The 22,628-nt window shown below is 55.6% G+C and overlaps 1 protein-coding gene across 1 annotated transcript in view; it reads left to right on the top strand.

Moving 5' to 3' along the window:
* DTNB (dystrobrevin beta) overlaps window positions 1-22,628 on the top strand; it is a 127,503-nt gene that overhangs the window by 50,434 nt on the left and 54,441 nt on the right. The window contains exons 11-14 of the mRNA XM_026046342.1: window positions 9,486-9,563; window positions 18,008-18,082; window positions 19,343-19,357; window positions 22,257-22,344. Of these exons, the coding sequence (XP_025902127.1) occupies window positions 9,486-9,563; window positions 18,008-18,082; window positions 19,343-19,357; window positions 22,257-22,344 (256 nt within the window). The remainder of the gene's footprint in view (window positions 1-9,485; window positions 9,564-18,007; window positions 18,083-19,342; window positions 19,358-22,256; window positions 22,345-22,628) is intronic.

Here is a 22,628-nt window from a genome sequence, read left to right as displayed (position 1 = left end):
GGAGGAAATCGCGTGCCGGGGCTGGCCCCGCGGCTCGGAAACGCGCAGGGCTTTGCATATTGCTGTGGGAAAGCGGCTCGCGCCCTCGCTTTAGCCGCCGCCGCCGTTTCCCTTCCTCCCTTCCACGCTTTCCTTCCTTCCTCCTTTCACTTCTTGTAAATCAAGGTCGCTGCTCGAGGTTGCGGAGAAGGGGGTGGCAGCAGCCAGAGCTGCTTTTCCCCTTGCCGTGGTTGGGAGGAGCTCGTTTGCTTTGCTCCGAATACTGGGGTTGTAGATTTGCTGCTCTTGGTGGGAATGGCAGGTCAGGGCCGCTGAGAGCCTGGCAATGGCAARTCCGGGCTGCACGTTCCCCCTGGGCAGGAGCAAAGAGGGAGTTCTGTGCTTCGCYGTTCGCCCTGCCGCAGGAAGAAGCAGGGCTGCATGTGGAAGGKGGCGGCTCTCATTTGCTTTAGGTAGGAGCGTCTCTGGTGTGCGGTGCAAGYGGCGCGAGCCGCCCGCACCCCCGGGCGCCGCGGACGCCGTTGGGGAAGGAACGAGAGGCCGGTGGCAGCGGAGCCGCGCGCGGAGCAGGCGCGTTCCCTTGGCGACGGGCAGGGATGCTGCTGCGGCGCGGAGGATGCTCGTCCGTCGGGAGCGTCCGGCTGCGAGCGGGCGGCCCCGGCCCTCGGCTGCCCACGGCGGCGCCGCGCCGCACAGTAAGCTCCGCTCCGCCGCGCGGGCTTGGCGCGAACGGGGCGCGCGGCGAGAGCCACCGTTTCGGTGGAAAGCGCCAGGGTTTGCGGGATGTTGTGTCMGGAGGAGGAGTGTGCGTGTGCCAGATTGCTAGCAATAAATACGCAGAATGACAGAGTAATGAACTCGTGTTTCTGTCCGTGGCTGAAGGCGTGAAGTGCTGTTCCGTGCCGGAAGGGCCAGGCAGTGGAAAAAAGCCCCTCTGGTTTTATTAGAGGCCCTGTGCACAGATAGATGGGCTCTCACGTAGAGGGCAGGGATGGCTTCAGAGCGGAGCTGCTCGGAGACGGCCCCTGCGCTGCTCTTCCCGCTGCTGCTGCAGAGCCCAGGGATTCCCACCCCGGACTGTGGCCACTTGGGCACCTCTCGGTGCCCCCCGCACGTGTCTGCACGTTTGCCACGAGCTTTTAACTTGCTGCCTTTCTCTTGCCCTTGCTCCCAACCCTCTCAACAGCGGCAGGCGCCCGGCTTGTGCCCGCGCCGGGGAGCTGCAGGAGCCGGAGCCGGAGCGGAGCGGCCGGACACGCGGCCCGGCAGCGCCAAGGACATGGGAGCCACCGCAGCGACACCCCCGGGGCCAAAGGGCCTCCTTCGGGCAATCGCCCGCCTGCTCTTTGGGGATTAGGCGCTCTTTTAACCTAAATCTGTGGATTATATATATATTTTTTCTGCCTGCCTTTGCATCAAGATAGCTTGGCCCGGATTATTACTTAGCGGCAGCAGGGAAATTAGCCAGAGTTGGAAAARAGCTGGAGAAGCCCCATGGAGGCTAAGGGAAAAGTTGGCTCAAAAAGCCATGGGGCAGCAGAGCCACGAATCTCTGCTCCAGCCCTGAACTGAAAAACTGCTTTTGAATAGGCTGAGAAGAGGCTTTTTTGTGCTCTTTAAAACAACAGAGAGCACGAAACAGTAATTAATTTGTAAAATAAGCATAATTTTTTTTTGGAAAGTTGCTCATGCAATTTGCATGGGAATAGGAGGGTGAAATGCAGTTCAGGTTGTTGCGTTCATTCTTTATAGGGGAGAACTGTCGGCTCAGCACAGCCGTGCATGTGTTTGCCCTTGGCGCTCTCAGGGGAGGGAGATTAGCAACTGTTTTTAAATAATTTCTGATTATTTTTCCTAAAAAGCATCGTGAAAGTCATGCAGGGCAATGAAGAATTGCTGGTGGTCATTTCCTRCGTGGATTTTTACAACAATCTGTGCAGTATGCAAGTGCTCTGTGTCTCCCTGGATATTTCAGAGTAATTCCTCAGAAATTCTTAAGCAATGCTATAGGGAGTTAATGGAACAGGGAAAGGAATGGAGAGAATTGTATATCTGTTTTTGCCATTTCCGTGATGTCCAGTTCCTGCCACAAGTTTGGCAGGACTAAGCAGTGGTCTGGTTATCGAGTCCCATAAATTGCAACTTATCCCAACCAGGCACCCAACAAGCATCACAGCCGCCCGGCTCTTTCCCGAGGGAGAGGAATGGACCTTTTGGTGCTTCACGGCAGAAATGCTGGGGACAAGGTCCCCCYGGGGCAATTTGGGGCGCATCTCCCCGTGACTTGGCAGCTGAGGCCCGAGCCTGCATCGCTGCCCTCCCGGCACCCCGGGAAGCCACATCCCATTATCCCAGAGCAGCTCGGATCCCCCTCAAATTGCCTGGAAGCAATGGGGGTCTTGCTTCCCAATGTCCATTTTCAGGTGCARCTTCTGCTCCCCAGGCGTTTCTGTGACCTCCTTGTCATTATGCTCCTCTAGGTAATATTCTCTCCTTGCTGCTGCGTGTTTTGAGCGCCAGGATTTCCCGGTTTAGGTGCTGTTTTCACAGTCTCTTTACGGGGAGCAAGGGGGGGTTCTTCATCCAACCTGCACCCAATGGCCCTATCTTGACATGATGCTCCTGCTTGTGGTCATTCCCGCGTCTCTTCCCTGAGCCCTCCCCGATTTCCAGCCACCCCCTTGGGTTGTAGCCCCTGGAATGGGATGCGGCTCCACTAGTTCCCTRCCAGTGCCAAAGGCAACAGAAAACCTTCAGCTCCCAGAAACTTCTCTCCAACTTTTGCATGTTTTGATGCACCCTTGTACTGGGGCTGCTTGGGGGGCTGACTGCCGTGAACCTCCCTGTCCTGCCTGGAATCATTTCCCCAGCCCTTGAATTCCCTGGAAAAGGTAATTCTGCCACGTTCTTTTTTTTTGTTTAGCAGTGTACTTCTTTCTTCATTATGAACTTCCACATTTTCCACATAGCTTCCACATAGCTCTTCCTTTTGGGCCTCAATGTATCCTATTGAATAGCTGTAAAGATTTTTATCCTCCACTTCCTCCAGCACATAGCCAGAGGGAAAAAGCAACCAGAGATGAAGCCCAGATGATGCCTGGGCTTCAACTTGAAGCTACTGCCCCTTGTTCTGGCACTGGCCACCACTGGGAAGAGCTCAGGTTCTGTCTGAAACCGGGCTCATCAGCAAGTCGAGCTTTGTGGGCTGCTTTAGCTGAAGCTTTGAGGTGCTCCTAGCATGGACCTTGCATGCTCCGGTCTCTCCATCTGCTTGCTCAGCGCCTGCCTCCTGGCCTTTGGGGTTCCTCTGCTGGTAAAGGGAATGGAATTTTGGAAGCTGCTCCTGGAATATCCATTGCAGAACCCCGTTGAAGGTGCTGGGCGCAGGGGCTGCCCGCTGGAGGCTGCCCCGGGAGCTGGAGGAGATGCCCAAGGTGCGGAGATGGCTCTGGGTCCATCCATGCCAGGACTGTTCTTGAACACGAAGCCACCAGTCGCGTCCCTCCCCATCCATCCTTCTTCCCTCCAGAAGAGCAGGACCACATCCGAATTGCTCCCTGGGAATAGCTCCCGGCTCGGGCTAATTCCCAGCCTAGTCCGGGTTTATTTGGCACTGCGTGGCTCAGGCCAGTGTGCTCCACTAGCCGCTCAGCCACGTTCCGAGCTCCCTGGTGCGCTTTCATTTATTATTATTAAATAATTACAGTTATTTTTAATAAATAATTATAAATATAATTAATTAACTGCCACAGCCTCACCTGCATTAATAATCCAGTAATCAATGAGGGAGGGCCCGAGRCGTTTCCTTGCCACGTCTCACCCCTCTCTCTCCCACCAGCCTTGTCATCCCTACCTCTCCCGCCAACCTCGTCAAGGCCCCGCTGTCACCCTGCTGGTGTGAGGGTGCTGGTACCGGTGCTGTCACCGGGCCGCCTGGCCTGGGTTCCATGGATAGACTTTCTTTGGGTGGTTACAACAGGTTTTCGTGGTTCTGCAGCGGCTGATGTCGCGTCAGGTCTGGGAGAGATCCAGTTCTCCCGTATGCATCCAGGTTAAAATCACTTATTCTCATGGAGATTCCGGACCCCCCTTGCCTGCTGCAGCTCAGCGTGACAGTGTCATCCTACCAGGTTAGGCCATCCTTGGGGCTCCTGCACGGGAACTGCTGCTCCTCACGCAAACCCTGACCTCCCTGCAAATGCAGCAAGTGTCTCCGTGCTCCAAACGGCCCCCGGAGCCATCCCTGCCTCCCCACGGTCCAGGACTGCTGCAATAACACTCTTCAACGCTGCTGCAGTAACGCTCTTCGTGACATCAGGGAGCGTGCTCTGGTTCTGCCGCAGCAGGAGGTCAGTGGTAGGGCTGAACAGATCGCGCTGGCTCCTCCACGGCTTGGCACTGTGGGGAACAGATGGAAAAAAGGAGCCTGGAGTTGTCAGCCAGCGCATTGACAGGCTAAGAGCAGAGCTGCAGAGCAGCAGAGACCGAGAACTTCAGTGCTACGGGCCCGTCGGTGTTGGCACTGACTTGGGAAATGAGGGAGGAGGGCAGCAACGAGCTCCATCCATCTCTGCAGCCTGAAAGGTTGGTGGTAATTTGGGTGAAATGGAAAGAAAACCTCTGCCCGTAATTCTGGACATAGTTTAACCACACTGAGTGCTTAAGCTTGCTGTGGGGGAAGGAGGGTGTGATGSTGGTAGGAAATAGCCCAGGATTATGGAAATTGGGCCTGACCACTTGTTGGCATGATGACCTGGCTTCATGTCCTCGATGACGTGGTCTGCAGTGTGAGTGCAGCGCTTGTACCACGAGAGCTCTGGAGCTGGCGCCGCTTTGTGCGCCAGAACCACAGTGCTCCTTGGATGAATGTCAGCAAACGCCAAACGCCTCTAACGTAAATGGAGGTTGAGGCAGAGTGTGGTGACCTGACTCATGCTTTTTGCCATGTACGCTGTGTATTTAGAGGTGCGGGTTTTGAGCAAAGTGTGTTTTTGCAGCGGTAACTTCAAAGAATCAAAGGTTTGCAGGTGCAGTTAGGTATTCGTGGCTACCACCGAGTAGGTTGGTTTTCTGAAGGCTGAATGGAGATGTAGAGAGTAGTTTTCCCAGGGCTGTTCCTGGGAGTCTCCCAGGGGGCTTCCAAGAGGTGCTYGGCAGAGATGTCGTTCCTTTGCTCTGTAAAAACACAGCAACAGAAACTAAGAAGTGCATTAAAGCAGGTTGTGCTTCACAATCCGCGTGTCCCCCTCCTGAAGGGAGGTGCTAGGCAGAAACCCAGGAATGCTGCGCGTGCTGCTCGGAACAGGCAGTCCCAGGGTTGTCCTCTCCTGAACTGCTACGCGAGAAATGAGAAAGCTCCCCCAAAGCACAGTGTCTACGTTTCTGTGTTTTTCCCCGCTGACACTTACCTGAGAACGTCGAAGGACCGTCGTGGCAGCTGCTGTGTTCTTCTGCAGGTTTCAGCAGCCGCTGCTCATTCCTGGTTTGTTTGGGAGCCARAGCGGACTTGGGGTCTGTGCGGATTCGGGCGGTCTCCCCACGTCTCTCACAATCCCTCTGTGCGACTTCAGGCACGTTGGGGCCTCGCTACAAGGGGGAGGCGCTGGAGCGGGGCCAAAGGAGGGCACGGAGCTGGGAAGGGGCTGGAGCAGAGACCTCACGAGGAGCGGCCGAGGGAGCCGCGCTGTTCAGTGCGGAGAGSAGGAGGCTGCGGGGAGGCCCCGTCGCTGCCTGCAGCTCCTGCAAGGCTGTCGTGAGGGGGGGTCCGTCTGTTCTGCAGAACAACTGCAGGGGGGACGGGAGGAAACGGCCTCCATGGCCCCAGGAGAGGTTCAGGGCTGACACGAGGGAGAATTGCTGCATGCAAAGAGCAGTGGAGCATTGGAAGGGGCTGCCGGGGAAGTGGTGGCGTCACCGTTCCCGGCGGTGCTCAAGGAACGTGTGGATGGGGCGCTTAGGGACACGGGGTAGCGGGTCATGGTGCTGAGGGGTTCCTGGTTGTCCTCAGTGATCTCCAAGGTCTCTTCCAACCATAGTGATTCTATGAGYACCCACAACTGTGCGTTCTCTTCCTCCCTCCCCAGAGGAACATTCCCACCAGCAGGAACATCTGCCCGGGACAGAAGCAGAGGTCCTGGAGCCCCCAAACCTGCTGTGTCGCAGTTGTTCGTCAGGATGACGTGTGGAACGATAGCGTTTCGTGAGGTACTTCGTGGGATAGGGAAGGGGATCRGCCCTTCCTCCCGTGCTGACCAGCAGTGCAGAGTAGTGCCCATGCTGAGCTTGATGCAGAACGTGGAGATGTCTTTGGAGTTCCTAATATTTTATGTAATGTGCATTTTGAACCTCGTGCATGGAACAGCAATGAGGATGGCTGGATTTGCACTCCCTGACGCCTGCTGAGCCCTGGCTGCACAGCCAGTGTCGCTTTTATGTCACGTTTTGCAAGCATCCTCACAACAGATAGTTCGAGGAGAGTTAAAGGCAGAGGTGGCGTAGCTTTGGGATGGGTTATAGCAGGAGAACCACCAGGTGCCATTTCTGGTAGAACTGCTATGGTACTTGACTTAGGGTGTCGCCACGTGGGTCCCCATGTCAGGGACCCGAACGGTTCACCCAGGGATCTGCTTTTACGTGGGCGCTGCTCTTCCCAGACTGACTGGATCCACTTAAATGCTCTGCAAGTTACGATTGAAAAATTCACCGGAACAAAACCAAGTTTGGAGCCAAGTTATAAGCAGTTCCAGGCACAAATCCTAGTCTGGTGAGTGCTGGGATTCACCGCGTGCGGCCGGGGAGCCGCGTCGCTTTGTTCCTGCTGCTGGCCGACRTGTCCGGGGCTGCCGGGATCCGCGTCCTCCCTCCTCCTGCGCTCAAGGTGGGTTCTCCTTCCTGCAGCTCCAGCCATCAGCGCCTTCCTCAGAGCTCCTTGGAGCTCTTCAGGGTCCGGGGGTGGTTGTGCCCATTCGAGAAGAACCAGCGGGGTTTGTCCCCCGCCTCGAAGGCACCCTCGATGCCGCACAAGAACTCGGGAAAAGCGAAGGAAAACGGGATTTGCAGCATCCCAGGCGGTTTCGCGGGCTGAGAGGACAGGCAGAGCTTTCACATCAGCTCCCAGGTGCCTTTCCCCCTGGGTCGTCCGGCGCTCGTGCCTTGGGAACGCTTGGCCGGCTCTTTGGCAACTTCTCATCCCAKAATTTACTTCCTTGGAAAAAATTCGGAGTCCGGGATGTAGATTTCTGTTTTTTAACCTCCTGGAAATTCTCTCCTGTGTCAGCCTTGCCCTCCCGCTTTGCTCAGCCATGTGTTAAGACACGAATTTTAATCTGTCCCAAGGGATTATCCACTCATCTGGCCTTTTTTATACACAGTCTTTTGAGTACATTTTGAGAATATTTTCACATACTGAAGAGGAGCCATTTTATATCCTTCAGATTGGATTCAGCACTCGCCTTATGTTGAGATCCCCGTAAAAGCCACAGAAAACCCATCCACAATCCGCGTTTCTGTTGGGATGAGCAGAGCAGGAACCGTGTCTGCTCCATAGCTGGGTCAGGGATGGTGTCTACGCTCCACTAGCAGACTTGGGCTGCAGCAGATGCCACCACGAGCATCTCGGAAGGGGAATTCAGTCCTTAAATTCCATCTTTTAAATGGGAAATTTTGATCAAATAGAGCTGCTTTGCCCTGGAAGGGCCACTGTCATCACGAACTCTTTGCATCCTCCACCGCTGCTGTCCGAACGGCCCCGTGGTGCTGCTGGTCTCAAGGGCACCGTCATTTCGTGGTCCACACATCTCAAGGGTGATTTCATGGTCTTGGTTATGTGAGAAGATACAGCACCGTCCTGAGAACGTTCCAGCTCATTGCAGGTGTATTCGCTGGAATGTGTAAACTGGCCTCAAGAAATAGCCTGCCCTGGGAAACACTTCTCTTTTTGAGGTAAAAAAGGGAGAATCCAGAAAAGAGAAATCTCTCAAGCAGATGTGCATTCTTAGCTCTTTCCTTTGCCTTTATCACTGGGAGCCGGGATTTAGCTGGAAATATGAGGACACCCGTATTTATAGAACTGGAATGAGCCTGTGGAAATGTCGCATAATGATGCTAAAAACATGCCGCACATGGCGAATAATACCAATTTTCCCATTAAGAGAGCCCCAGGAAAGAAGCATTGTAATAAAATTAAGGATTGCCCTTGAATGCAATAGTAGGCAGGGCAAGGGGTGCGTGCGGGAGCCCCCRGGGTCTGCTTGGGGACCAAGAAACGGTGCCCGGACTGTCAAGGAGGCTTCCAACGTGCGTCGGTGACGGCTAAATCTCGGGGCAGGCAGGCTGAGCTTTGCACTGCAGCCGGAGCTTGGTATTCAGTCAGCAAGGAGAAAATAGGGAGGAACAGGGGCCGCGAGCAAGCGCTGCTGCTGAGCTAGCACAGAGCAAAATTAACCTTGCGGGCGTTGTGCAGCGCGTCGCTTCCGCCAGCTCCAGGATTTCCAGGGTGTTGTGATTGCGTTTCTGCTTTTATTTTACAGTAGCAAGTTCCCCTTCCAAAATAGCCCAGTCAGTACTATCATACGACCAYGTCGTTTCTCGGTGTAACGTTACGTGTAGGACAGCAGGGATATCAAAGCAGGCAGCGTAAGTATTTCGGGACAAGGCTCTTGGAGCCAGGCTGGAGCATTGCAGGATATTGGTGCTGAAATGCTAAATGAAGAACTACTGCAAGTCATGCACACACGATGCACACACAATTTATATATGGGTTTATATATTGGATATCTGGGTGATTTTTTTAATACTTGTGTTTGACTTTCCAGTTGTGAGTGGGTGCTGGAAGCTCTTTATTAGCTTCTATATGTATATTATTATGTATATATTAGAAATAATCTAATTAGGCTTAAGCCTGTTCCTGATGCTCCTGTGTGCAAAACCGAAGCAGGCTCCTTGCAGCCGACTCGAGGAACGTCAGCAGAGCCAGGAACCCCATAAGGTCAATGTGCTGGTGTTGTGAAAACTGAAGCTTGCAAGGTCGGTGTCTGCAGTGGTTGTAAGGGACGACAAGGTGATGGCAAATAGGGGGGAGTCAAGGTTTTAGGGTGCAATTAGTGCCTCCTGCTCTCTCGGTGTCCTGGGGTGAACCGGCAGGTCCCAGCACCGGCCGCCCGCGTCCTCCCGCTCCCGCAYGGGGCTTCTGCATCGCTTTGAATTATTAAAGAAGACTAAATTATTAAACAGCACTAAAGGTCACTTACATAATCACAGACGTTGGGTTTAGCTTCGTTTTAACGTAACAYTGGAATTCTGAGAAGTAATTTTAATGCAGGAGAGCAGGCTCTTCGGAAACGGCCGTGCAAAGCGGTTTCTGCTGCGACTCTTCGACCTAATGATGTTGCAGAGACCAGTGATGCCCTTTTCCCTGGCCTCGCTTGTGTCTCCTTTTTGTTTGCCTGTCTTTAAGTCACTAATTGGGCCAACCATTTCCCTTGCAGCCCTCCTCGCCCCCTCGCTAACATGAACGACACCTTGGGGACCCACATGTCCTCCGGAGCACCCACTCCCACCAAAAGGTACGTGGCTTGCTGCTCTTTTCCCAACAGCTCAAATGCACAGGGTGTGCATTTGGGGTCACTAGAGCTCTCCTCATAGAATTCAGCTGCTAAAATAATGCAGGTTCCCAAATAATGCAGATTTCTTATGTATTTCAAATATTTCCAAGGCCACGTGCAGCACTCGCAAAAGAAGCAATGATTTCCCTTGACTGCAGGAACGTTATTATGGTGATTGAAGAAATACCTAAATAGTATGAAAGAGGWTTTTGTTGTACTTTTCTGTAAGAGAGAGTTATTTCTGAGCTCTTCTGAGGAGGGTTGGCCTTGCACCATAGACTGCCGTGCTGGCCAAGCCCTCCCCATCCATCCCCTTCGTCCGCTGGTCGCGCGGCTGCTCCGTTGTCCCTGTTGATGCCTCTTCGAGTTGCCCGTGTCCATTGGGAGCGTTTTACATTTGGGTCGAATTTGGCCTTCCACCTCCTTCCTTTTATTTATGTGAACTATGGTATAGATGTGTGCAAGTCAACATACCAAAACTAGTTGGATCTTGTGTTTGCATTTTTTTCTCGTTGCGATATGCTAGGGAACATAAGAAGGTTGTTCACTGGAGACTGCACGTGTCCAAAGCTGGGGATTAATTAGAGTCCCCTGCAGGGAATGAGAAACAGAACTTCAAAAGGTTTCCTTTTGCTTTATTGACAAGGTGTATTAAAGGAACAAGGCGAAAGCTTCATTTTCAGTCCCTCCAACAGAACTGTGCAAAGATGCACAAACCTTCCCGCTCCTTCCGACACAAAGCCCCTCGGTTGTACCTATGCATTGTTGAACTATGTTAAAATTATTCCCAAATGTGTGTGTGCATTACTCAGCACAGTGCATGCAAACCGCGCCGCAGTGCAGGGCGCTCCGGATGTTGCTTCCAGGGCCCCCTTTGTTGAATTATTGGGAGCGGAGAGGCCATGAGAGCGGCTGTTTTCCCAAAGTTTCTGCTTTGCAGGGATTCCCGTGGGCCGTGACGTGCTCTGGTTTGCTGGGTTTGCATTGAGTCCAAAAGAGTCCATTTTGGCCTCTTTTAGGGGTGGCAGCAGCGATGTCCATGAGGTTCTCCTGCCTCTCCGTGTCCTCTTGTGTAGGACARTGAAATGGAAAAACCATCTTTCTGCTCCCACTCATGGACAGCAGAGATTAACTTGGGTAGTGACCAACSAACCAGCTGTTGCTTGCTTTTATTTAACTAAATTCTCCCATGTTTTTAAACCAAACTGGACAGTTCCCACTTTCGATCACGATATCTCATGTGCCTGGTTGGAGAGCTTCCCAATACTCCTGCAGTTCCTCATGCTCTAACTCATCCGTGTTTCACCTCCTCCCAGCACTTCCCATTAGTCCTGTGCTGGTCTGGAATAACCTGGAATTGCCTGCTGGAATAACCAGTGAGCATTCGTTCTGCTGCCTCCTTCCATTCTGGAAAAGAAATCCTCTTAAATGATGTTTATTACMTTTTATGAAAGGCAGATCTGATCTGGAAGAAGACAGAGTCAACCTAGAGTCAAGAAACGCAAGGATATGTCTGAAAAACCTGTCTTGGTGTTTCTTGCTTTGTGAAACGCCAGCAGACAACCCCATGTGAAGGGGAGGTCCAGCAAGGAGGACTCTGCAGGGTCATCTCAGGTGGAGGGAGCGAGTCCTYCTGCAAGGACAAGCAGAGGCGCCGACCTTAAAATACACCGTTGTGCCAAGGACTAATGGAATAGCATCTRCATCAACAGCTCGCTCTTGGGTTCATTAGCTTATGAAGAATATTGCTCATGACAAGACTTCGACATCAGCAGGAGCTTTAAAGATGCAGGAGTTTCATGCTTGCACTGATCAAGGTTCCCTATCCCAAGCAGTGACAAGTGGCAAGATGTCTAGATAAGATTACAAGCAGTAAGTCAGTCCCAGACAGAGCTCTTGGTTTGCTTCCCATCTTGCAGGGATCATTAGCTCACCTCCTGAGCTGCAGCATATATAGAAACCTCTGGTTCCTAATTCCAGCATCCACAGCAGTCAACAGTAGGGGGTTCTGCCTTTCACGTATGAGCTGTGTGAGAAAATCCTTCCTTTTTTCTTTTAAAATTCACTTGTTGACCTACTTTGTGCTGCTGAAGATGGTGCACGTTTATCCCAGCGCTTCCCAGCTTGAGCATCTTAGTCTACTTAATCTTTCCCTGCAGAGAAGGTAATCTGTAACTCGGATCGCACTTCTTGTCCTTTCAGGACCTCTCCTTTCAGCATTGCTCTTGGTATGAGATGACCAGAACTGCATCCCATAGTCAAATCTGGGCTCCCTTTGGTGCTCCGATTCCATACTCTTCAGTTGGTGCAAACAGCWGGGTGCTCGTACCTCTCATGAGCAGAGACACATCCACAAAGATGCAACCAAAGGAGTCTCTTGTCTTCTCTGATGGTGTTGATGTGGAGCAATGGATTTGGACTGAGGAATCCCAGAAATACTGTGTGGAAAAAACCACTGTGGTCAAGGAAAACATACATAGCTATTAATCAATAACCGCCATTACTCCCAAGATTAACCTTTTGACTTGAAAGGATCGGTAACAGGGCTCTTTGGGTTAGAACATTTTTTATTCATAAAGAAGCACGGTCTCCACTGCAGTCTATTGTCCGGTGCAAGATGAAGTAGACCCGGGGTACTTCAGAAAGAGCAGCTTGAGGAAGTCTGACCTGTTTGGACCTGTTCACATGCCTCTGTGCACCCTGAAGTTCAGAGCTACCAAGACTTACCTGAAAAATCCCTCGTGAGAGTTGGTGGCCTTGGCTGTCTCAGGCCCCGTAGAGCTCTGTAGAAGGGGGCTGAGTGAAGGCATCGAGAAGAGAGGATGTTGCTGCATCGGTGGCCACAGCGCTTGTGACCGAGCCCTCTGCCCCAGAGCATAGGCTGGAGTGATTGCAGGCGTTAGGGCTTTAAAAACAGTGCAGGTGACTGCTGCTGACTTCCATTTGGGATGGAGAGCTCTATGATGGAGATACTGTCCCCAGCAGAGGCTGAGAAAGGAAGCCGGAGCGAACCTCAGAGGAACGACCCCAGAGCTCCACGACATGGCTCTCCATGGCTTGCCTTCTCCGAGGGGCAGGAGGGATGAAGCCATGGGACAGGCCGGAACCAGCCTTTGGAAGGCCAGAAATAACCTGGATTCCAAACCTGAGGCACCACGAGAACTCGCAGCCGGCAGATACGTGGTCCATGTCATCACCTGTCCCAGGGAAGGGGCCTCTCCCCGACGTGTTTGTGGAGAAGCCGCAGGATCCTCCTCCCTTCTGGAGCTGGGGCCTGGACCACCTTTGCTCCATCCTCCCAGCTCCTGCGCTTCCCCCTTGCACAGAATCCCAGGATCCCAGGGTGGCTGAGGTTGGAAGGGACCCCCAGGGCTCCCCCAGCGCAGCCCCTGCTCCAGCAGGGACACCCRGAGCACGGGGCACCCGGGCGCATCCCGGCGCGCTGGCAGATCTGCAGAGCAGGAGCCTCCGCAGCCTCCCTGGGCAGCCTGGGCCAGGGCTCGGGCACCCTCCCACCAAACAMGTTCTTCCTCACGGCCACATGGAGCTGCCTGCGCTGCAACCTGCACCCACTGCCCCTTGGCCTGCCCCTGGCCACCACCCACCAGAGCTTGCACCTTCCTCCCTCCATCCTCCCCTCGGCTCCTTGGACACRCTCACCAGCTCCCCTCTCACCCTCCTCTTCTCCACACCGCACTCCATCGCCAGCCCCAGGGGTGTCCCCGAGGGTCTGGTCCCCCCTTGGTCACACAAAACGCTTGCTTTGTTTTGCTCTAGTGCAAAGGTGTTTAAAAGGTGTGGTCCAAAAGGAGCATAATCTCCTTCGTTTCTCTCGAGATAAACGGTATCTAGGGTGCTTATCTAGTTTGGTAGGGCAGGCAGAGATGTGATGTGATCCTGGATTAGGAGCATTTACATGTGGAAATCCAGTAGCAGGACTCTTCGCCGTGCACAGCAGGACCCGCGAGCTCCATAACCCCTGCCCGCAGCCAGCCGAGCTAGCTGCTCTTACAGCACCTGGGTTTAGTAGCAAGCACAGAAGCCAAAACACGGGGTTTTTGTCCCGAAAGCCTCGGTGTCGCCGCTGCTGCATGAGCTGCATGCCCGTGCCCGGGGGCTGCAGCATTGCCAAATATGCTGGGCCTTTTCCGCCGTGTTAATTGAACCACCGAACGTATTAAAGCACTCCTGGTTGCTAGATCATCTGCTTTGACGTTGGCCTTGTTGTCTCCGTGCCCCCCTCTTCATTACCCTGGAGGATGAAGAGCTGTCGGTCCTTAGCAAGAGGAGTTAAGGACTTTTTTTTCCCCCCTTTACAACTTTCCTACATTTCTGCTTTTTCTGCCCGTCCAAGTGGAGGGTTTTTGGGTTTCCTTTGCTTTCTTTCCCCCAAAGATGGAGCAAATCTAGATCGACTTATCCGAGGGCAAAGTTGGAAGGATGAGTACAGCTGCGTGCTTTTATTAGAAAAAAGAAAACCACTTCTGCATTTTTTTGTTAACCTTCACGTGTAATTAGAAAGTGTCTGTTTATGAGGCTTCCTGCGGGTAGAGCTAACCCTGTTTCTCAGTTTATCAGTGCGTAGATTTTCCCAAAATCTCGGTTTTTGCTGTGTGCCGGGGTTTCTGTAGCGCTGCCAAAGCAGGAGCTTCCCGCAGGTGCAGGAGACAAAGAACTTTGTACCGGTGGTACAGCAACACTCTGAGCGTCTCTGATTCCTACAGCCAAGGAGCCCTTCTAAGTAAATGGAGAGGATTTYGCCTCTTACGTAGATCTAACCTGTTAAATACATTATTTGTTTTTGCTAATTTATTTAAAAATGACTTCAGGAATAGATTTTTTTTTCTTTCTGCTGTGAATAATGTGCATTATCCTTTTTTTTTTTGCTTCTCAGTTGTATTCCTAAAGAGCCCCAGTCCTTGGGTGGGTTAATGAATAACGGTTAATTTATAATTCTCTTTAAACACTCTCCTACGTCACTTGTTTCCACAGCAGCTGAGGTCAACCCCTGGGCTATGCGGCCACTTCTACCGTGCAGGTCTACGTTGGAAATGAAATGCATTGTATTTTACTGTTGTAAATACATAGAATATGTGAGGGAAAGGAGGGAACAGTCTCTATGGAGCCCTGCAAAGCTGCTTTGGGGGGTGAGCTTTGCAGACTGTCAATGGGAGTGAAAGAGGAGGAATCATCCCAGCTGCTTGGCTGTCTGCGGTGGGGACCGTGGAGGGTGCTGAACACCTCAGCGGTGTGGAGGAGCCCTCAGAAATGCCTGTCCAGGGGGCAGAAGTCTCCTTAGCCCCAGAAAGACATCGAGAAATGCTTTACCCCAGCCTATAAAAGCCGTCGCTACGTTCACTGCCTATAATCCAACAAATTATTGTATTCCTTTTCCTGATTTCTACAGCCGAGGAGCCTGGAGGTCCCGTGCGCCGGCGTTCGGTCCAACTTACCGTGTTTTTGCCATCCAAAAGGGAATTGTTTGTCACTCTGAAGGATCCCGGGCTTCACCCCGCGGCGGGGACGYGGGCGCCAGCAGCCCCTCGAGCTGCTCCGGGAGCAGGAGCCCCGGCTGATCTGCTGCCCGTGTCCAAGGGTGCCTTTCCCCGTCATCCCACGTCCACACTGACCTCTCTGGCGTTTCCTTCCAGCCGCGCAGGCACCGGCAGCACCCATGGGTGGCGGCAGCCGCCGTTACCGTCACCTCTGCCGCGTGGCCGGGACGCAGGTGGGGCACGTTGGCTTTCTCACCCGTTGTCTCTTAGAGCCCCGTGACGTTTAGATGCCCTCCGTGTGTCTTAGCCGTAGAGCCCTAAACCCATAGTTTTGGCCCCGAGAAGTTCGCGGCAGTTGGGGTTTGCATCAGAGCACATGCCACCGTGCCCGCTACCAACGTCACACCAAAACAGGCGTTTTCTAGGAAAGAGGGGGAAATAGCTCTTTATCTTAGACCTAAGCAGGGTCCTGGCCCAGGTGCAGCTTAGTGCCATGGGGGTTTGGCAGTCCTTTGCAGCAGGATGCAAGGAGGAGTAGCAAGAAGGAAGGAGGGATGAGGACCAGAGTGGGCATCATGGCTCTGACAGCCAGCAGTTACAAAGGGAAYCCCCGTGTGCTCAACTACCTGTTGTTACTGCTATAAATAACATCTTTGTTTATTTACAGCTGGGCTGGATGATCACGAAGGTCTTTTCTAACCCTGATGATTCCATTTTAAGCCCTGGTTTACAGCTCTGGGGGAGCAACTGTGGGTGTGRGAGCTGAGGAAGATGCAGGAGGGGACAGAGGGGCTTTGGTGGGACAGCGTGGTCAGCGGGCACCAGYGAGGGGGCCACATTCACCCCGTGCTCCACCGCAAGTGGAGATTCCGGTTGGATTTTCCAGCCGTGCGGCTCAGGTGCATTGGCTCTCCTTGCTCTTTACACAGACTTGCTTCATTCCAAGCGGCTTCACCTAATCCTGCTTTTCCTGAGCCCTTTAAAAATAGATGGTCTGTTTTGCTTGGCTTTCCTTTTAGATTTTTTTTTAAATCAAAATTAATGTAACAATGAAAAGCACCCTTTAAATGCCCTAATAATKAATTAAGCGGCTTTAAGACTAGCAAGCCAGCCGTTCCTTGGATAAGGCTTGGCTGCTGCCACCTGGGATGGCCGGAGCTGGAGGACTTGGAGGGGCATTCCCAAAGGAGTGTCACAGCGTGCCTGCCATAATCCTCCTATATCCAGAATCCTATAGGTGAAACGCAGAAAGGCGAGGGGCTGGCACGACGTCAAGAGAAGACATCACTGCTGCTTTGCTCTCCAAAGGGGGTAGTTTTGCCGGGCTGGGCTGAGTGTCCAGGGGGATCCGGTGGCTCCCAATGGGAAGGTGGCCATGGGAAGCACTGGGAGCAGTGGGAAGCACCGGGAGCAGCRGGAAGCACTGGGATCCCCCCGTCTTTTTGCACGATCCCACGCRACGTTCTCGTGAACAACCAGGGTGCGCGCGGGCCACGTGGGTGCAGCGCCAGCTGAGCAGTTGCTGCCAAAGAAAGAAAACATCAGTGTTTTCCTAGCAAACAGTGCGCACGGAGCCAGGCAGGATCCCAGGTGCCATTCCCCGAATGGGGACTCTGAGGCTTGGATTTTGGGCTCCGTGCCGTGCRGGGAGGTCCGGGGGACCCTGCAGGGCAGGCGTCCGCGTCCCGCGCTGCTGTAAACCAGGAGCGCCAGTTTGCTCTAAACTGGGTTTTTTTCTGTGCTGTTTGGCCATTTTGTGTGGTATTCAGCCATTTTCTGCAGCGTGGGCACAAAACGGGGTCTCTCCGAGCAGCAGTGCTTGGCTCACATAAAACTAACGCCGCTTTCCTTCCCGTGCCAGGAGCACCAGCCGTCACGGGGAGCGGCTTCGCTGCAGGTTGCAAGTGCAGTCACTTCTGCTGGGCTTTGGGGTGTCCCTTTTTCCCCGCAGGACGCCGAGCGCTGAGCTCTAACGAGGAGGGTACTGCGGCCACGGGTGCCCATGGGAGCAGAGGCCCCCCGCGCGGCGCTTGGCACCCCTCGGCGCCCCCAAACCCGTCCTTGCAAGGGCTGCTTTGCGCCCGCGGGGCTCGACGCGGCTAATTCCGCCTCGCTGCTTTATTACCAGGTCTCGTCCTGCTGCTGGCAGCCGTCCCGGCCRTGCCGCTGCGCACACAGAGGAGGAACGCGCCGCCGTGCCTAAAATATGTGCAGCGGAGCAGCCCCGTGTCGGTGCTCCCAGCGGTGCCGCCTTTCCAGACAAACGCTGGGTGGGGAAGGAAGTGTTTGCAGCCTCCGGGCTGCCCGGGCGGCTTGGACACCTGGGAGGGAAGTGAGAAATGGGGCTTCTTGTGCATTTGGCTTTAAGGAAGAAAGGTGCGTTACGCTCAAGCAATAGCGGCCCGTGTTGCTGAAGCGTTTGCAGGAAGGAGGCTCTCCTCCTGGGGACACTGGGGGGCAATTTGGCTGGCACTCAGTCTCTGGTTTTGCCAAAAAAAAGTCAAAATCACAGCAGCTTTGCATTTAWGGGTGCTCAAAACAAAAGGAAACTGTGGCATGGAATGGACCCCTGCAAGAAGGTAGCTCTGTGGATACCAAGTTGCTGAATGTGGCCTCACATCGCTGCTGGTTTTGCTGGGCAGACCTGTGTTTTTGGGAAGCGGGGCGGGCCGCCGGCTTTCAGGCTGCTGGCAGCCCCGGCCCGGAGCCTCGGGTGGCTGTGGGAGCCGGGAGCAGCACAGGGAGCTCCCGCGCTGCATTTTGGGCTGCTCCCGGGCTCTTTAATTGGCAGGATGCCCCTTTCACGCCGTGTGCCCAGCCACGTTCGTGCCTTCACCCCCTGACCCGCTGGTGCAGCCGCGGTGCTCGCCCGCTGCTCAYGCGCTGTCCCCTTTGCCTTCCCGTCCGCAGGTGGCAGGCGAGGCCGGCGGCGGCGGCGCGCGGCGCGGACGAGCACGCGCTCATCGCCAGCTACGCGAGCCGCCTGCGGAGCGGCAACTGGTCAGTGCCCACGGCCCGCGGCGCCCGGTCAGTGCCCGTGGCACCCGGTTAGTGCCCACAGCGCCCAATTAGTGCCCACGGCACCCGGTTAGTGCCCACGGCACCCGGTTAGTGCCCACGGCCCGCGGCGCCCGGTCAGTGCCCGTGGCACCCGGTTAGTGCCCACGGCCCTCAGCACCCGATCAGTGCCCACAGTGCCTGGTTAGYGCCCRYRGCCCTCGRCGCCYGCTCAGTGCCTTCGGCGCCCAGTCAGTGCCCTCTGCGCCCGATTAGTGCCCATGGCACCCGGTTAGTGCCCACAGCGCCCAATTAGTGCCCGCGGCACCCGGTTAGTGCCCACAGCCCTCGACGCCCGGTCAGTGCCTTCGGCGCCCGGTCAGTGCCCTCGGCTCCCAGTTAGTGCCCATGGCACCCGGTTAGTGCCCACAGCGCCCAATTAGTGCCCACGGCACCTGGTTAGTGCCCACGGCAACTGGTTAGTGCCCATGGCCCTTGGCGCCCGGTCAGTGCCTTCGGCGCTCGGTTAGTGCCCGTGGCCCTCGGCGCCCGGTTAGTGCCCACGGCACCTGGTTAGTGCCCTCGGCCCTCGGCGCCTGGTCAGTGCCCACAGCACCCGGTTAGTGCCCACGGCGCCCAGTTAGTGCCTGTGGCCCTCGGCGCCTGGTCAGTGCCCACAGCACCCGGTTAGTGCCCACGGCACCCGGTTAGTGCCCACGGCTCTCGGCGCCCGGTTAGTGCCCACAGTGCCCAGTTAGTGTCTGTGGCACCCAATTGGTGCCCACAGCRCCCAGTTAGTGCCCGTGGTGCCTGGTTAGTGCCCGCAGTGCCCACAGCACCTGGTCAGTGCCCACAGCACCCAGTTAGTGCCCACAGCGCCCAGCTAGTGCCCGCCGTGCACGATCAGTGCCCATGGCGCTCAGTTAGTGCCCAGGGGACCTGGTCAGTGCCCGCAGCCCTTGGTGCCCAGTTAGTGCCCACAGCGCCCAGTTAGTGTCCATGGCCCTCGGCGCCCAGTCAGTCCCTTCGGCGCCTGGTCAGTGCCCTCAGCACCCGGTTAGTGCCCAGAGAACCTCGTCAGTGCCCACGGCGCCCAGTTAGTGCCCACGATGCCCAGTTAGTGCCCGTGGTGCCCGGTCAGTGCCCACGGCGCCTGGTTAGTGCCCACAGCGCCCAGTTAGTGTCCATGGCCCTCAGCACCCAGTCAGTGCTCTCGGYGCCCGGTTAGTGCCCAGAGAGCCTAGTTAGTGCCCACAGCGCCCGGTCAGTGCCCACGATGCCCAGTCAGTGCCCACAGCACCCGGTTAGTGTCCGTGGCCTGCACACAGACCACAACCACACATGAGGGAGCTGCCCGCGCTGCAGCCGCGCGCGGGGCCCGACGCAGCCAGCGGCCGCCGSGCTCTCTGGGGCTGCTCCCGCATTGCTCTTTTTGCCGTTACCGTGCTGCTCTTGCTTTCGCTGTGGTTCAGAATCCCCCTCGCAAACTGGCGGGCATCCCTGCAGACCCAGGCGGATATTTTTTCTCTCGGGATTAACCCATTTCACCCGTAGGAACCTGCAGTCTTTTTCCACCTTACTTTTCTCTTTCACAGCAGGCTCCTTCCCCTTCGTTCCTGCGCCAGCCTCGTCCGTAACTCTAACTGCTCGTCTCTCCTGTTGCTCTTAGCCGGGACCCTGGGTGCGTGTGCAGGGACAGGCTCCTCTTTCCCCAGGCTGAGCGAGCGAGCGCCCTGCGCCTGCAGACGCGACCTGCACGAAGCCGCCGCCTCCGTCGGTGCCGCTCTCAACACCACGGTGCTCTGGCCACTCTCCCCTCTTCTTTCCAGCCTTAGCCCTCGTGCGTCTGTGCGGTTCTGCATGTGCTGACTCTGCAGGAGGGTTTCGGCCCGAGGCGCCCGGGGTGGCTCTGCGGTGCAGCACAGCCGCCGTGCTTCCACGTTCCCCATGCAGCCTAATTAAACTCAGTCCGAGTGGAAGGGAACAGGCGAGTTAGGGCTCTGGGTGCTGCACGGAGGTTATACCGCGTCCGTGTGGTCCCTGGGATAGGACTGGGGAGGAAAGGTGCCTTTCCTCCGGATTGGCCTTGCGCTCCGTGCTCGTGGAGCGCGTGCAGCCGCATTGCAGCACCCTCCTGCTGCAGGATCCCTGCTCTGGGAAATCCGGGGAATATCCCCATGCGGGATAATACGGGAATAGCCCCTATTGCCCGGGCAGCTGAGAGCCCCTAGCTCTGCTCCCCGTTCAGGAAAAGCAGGAATTGGGGGTTCACCATCCCAGTCACTGCRGCAGCGGGGTATCAGGGTCGGAGCTCGGTGAGGCAGCGTGTGCTGGTGAGAGCAGCCGGGTTGAGCCCCTTGGAGAGGTGAGAGGAGGTTCCCGGAGCCAGGCAAGTAGCTCTGCTAGGTGTGCAGCCTGCAAAGTGCCACTGGCCGCAGTGCCAAGAGCCAGACACGGGTGAAAGGATCTGCTCGTGCACAGAGGGACGTGCAAGGAGCATCTCCTCGTGCACAGAGGGTGGCATGCAGGGATGCTGCTCCCTGTGCCTGGCAAGTCTGCACCACACCGTGACTTCTTCTAGTCCCCTCTTGCCCCCAAAGCGGTGGCTTCCTTGGCCACATTGGTGGCTTCCTTGGCCCCACGTTCCAGGGGAAGCCTCTGCTTTAGGCTCTACCTACCTTTCTTCCCAATGTTTTTGCACTTCTTCCAGCCGAGCTTTGAGAGCCTCCTGCTCTGCCTTGCTGGGCTGAAAAGAAGCAAAGCCGAGTTTTCCGTAGAGCCCCATAAACACCAGCCGTTGCTYTCTGGGAAGGAGTGGTTGGGAAATGGTGTCCTGTAGCCCACAGGCCACTGTCAGGGAATGATCCAGGTCCCTGAGGTTTTGCGTCCCGTTAGGAGTTATTTARTGCACTGGTGTCTTCCAGCTGAGCCTGTCCAAGCTACTAAACGTGACATTTAGTAAACAGAAACCAGGGAACTTTGTGCATTCGAGTCCCGCTCCCTGCCCGTGTGGACGGGGAGGCCGGCGGCTGCGACACCCACACGTAGGAGCACCCTCCTGTTTTGGAGCATCTGCACAGGCATCGCAACATAAATGCACTGAATAGCTTTAAAAGCAAATGCAAAATAATGGTTTTGTTAGAGAATGGACAACCTTTCTTGAAGGAAGGATAAATTTGTGGTCGTTTCCTGACRCACTCAGGTATGAAGGGATGGGGGTTCCAGCAACCAAAGGAGATGTTAGGCAACAGCAGGCTGTGAAGGGGTGGAGAAGGAACGGGACASTCCTCCTTCCTGGGAAAGCAGGAAAAGCTCCAGCAGCCAGAATCAGAGGAGAAGCCAAAAGGGAAGCAGCGTGAAATTCAGAAATGAGGGTGCTAGAGACTGTTTCCTCATTAAAAARGAAAAAATCCTTGCGAAGCCGAATGAGCACGCGGGCTCGCAGCAAGGCGGCAGGCCTCGTAGGAAAGCGCTGTGCTCCTTCCCTCCCTCCCTGCTGTTCTGCCGCTGCTTTAGCTCCCCTTTCGCCTCCTTCTGCTCGCGTGGCACCTGCGGGAAGCTCCTCGTGTCCACGTGCCGCTTTGCTCCTCACACAGGCCGAGTGTGCAGACCTCAGCGTGCCGTTGTACACATGGGAACCCCAGCTGCGGGAGCCGCAGGGGCTGTCCCCTAAATCCTGCCCCATGTTTGGGCCATCCCAGGCACGTCCGACTTCCCGGGGCTCAGCGTCCCCGGGCTGTGACATCCAGCCCGTAACAATAATGAAACCCCTGGTTTTACACGGATGCAATCCCTGGTTTTACACGGATGCAATCCCTGGTTTTACACGAATGCAGTCCCTGGTTTTACACGGATGCAATCCCTAGTTTTACACAAATGCAGTTCCTAGTTTTACATGGATGCAATCCCTGGTTTTACACAAATGCAATCCCTGGTTTTACACGGATGCAGTCCCTTGTTTTAGACAAATACAATGCATGCAGCAGGCCAGGTAGAAGCCGAAACCCGGGAGCCATCCGAGCTCGGGAAGGGCAGTGGATGGGGAAGGATGGAGGCAGCCGGTCTGGCCAGGGCTGCTCCCATCCCGTCGCGCTCCCGCATCCCGTTGCGTCCTGGCTCGCACTCCCCATGGCACTGACGCTCTCCGGCTCTGTCCCCGCAGCGTCCTGGACAGCCCGGGCCGGCTGGACGAGGAGCACCGGCTGATCGCCCGCTACGCCGCCCGCCTCGCCGCCGAGGCCGCCAGCGCCGTGAGTACCGGTGGGAAGCGCCGCGTGGCACCGGCACCAGCCCTGGCACTGGCCCAGTTAGTGCCCACAGCGCCCAGTTAGTGCCCACCGTGCCCGATCAGTGCCCACRGCGCCCAGTTAGTGCCCACGGCACCTGGTCAGTGCCCGCAGCCCTCTGTGCCCAGTTAGTGCCCACAGCGCCCAGTTAGTGTCTATGGCCCTCGGCGCCCCAGCACCAGCTCCAGCCCCAGCTCCAGCCCCAGCTCCAGCCCCGGCACCAGCACCAGCCCCAGCACCAGCCCCAG

This window comes from Nothoprocta perdicaria, unplaced genomic scaffold (assembly GCF_003342845.1).
Source record: "Nothoprocta perdicaria isolate Ctin4 unplaced genomic scaffold, notPer1 scaffold_439, whole genome shotgun sequence".
NCBI lineage: Eukaryota > Metazoa > Chordata > Aves > Tinamiformes > Tinamidae > Nothoprocta > Nothoprocta perdicaria.
Note: the sequence above shows the minus strand (reverse complement) of the source record. Positions and strands in the feature narration are given on the sequence as shown.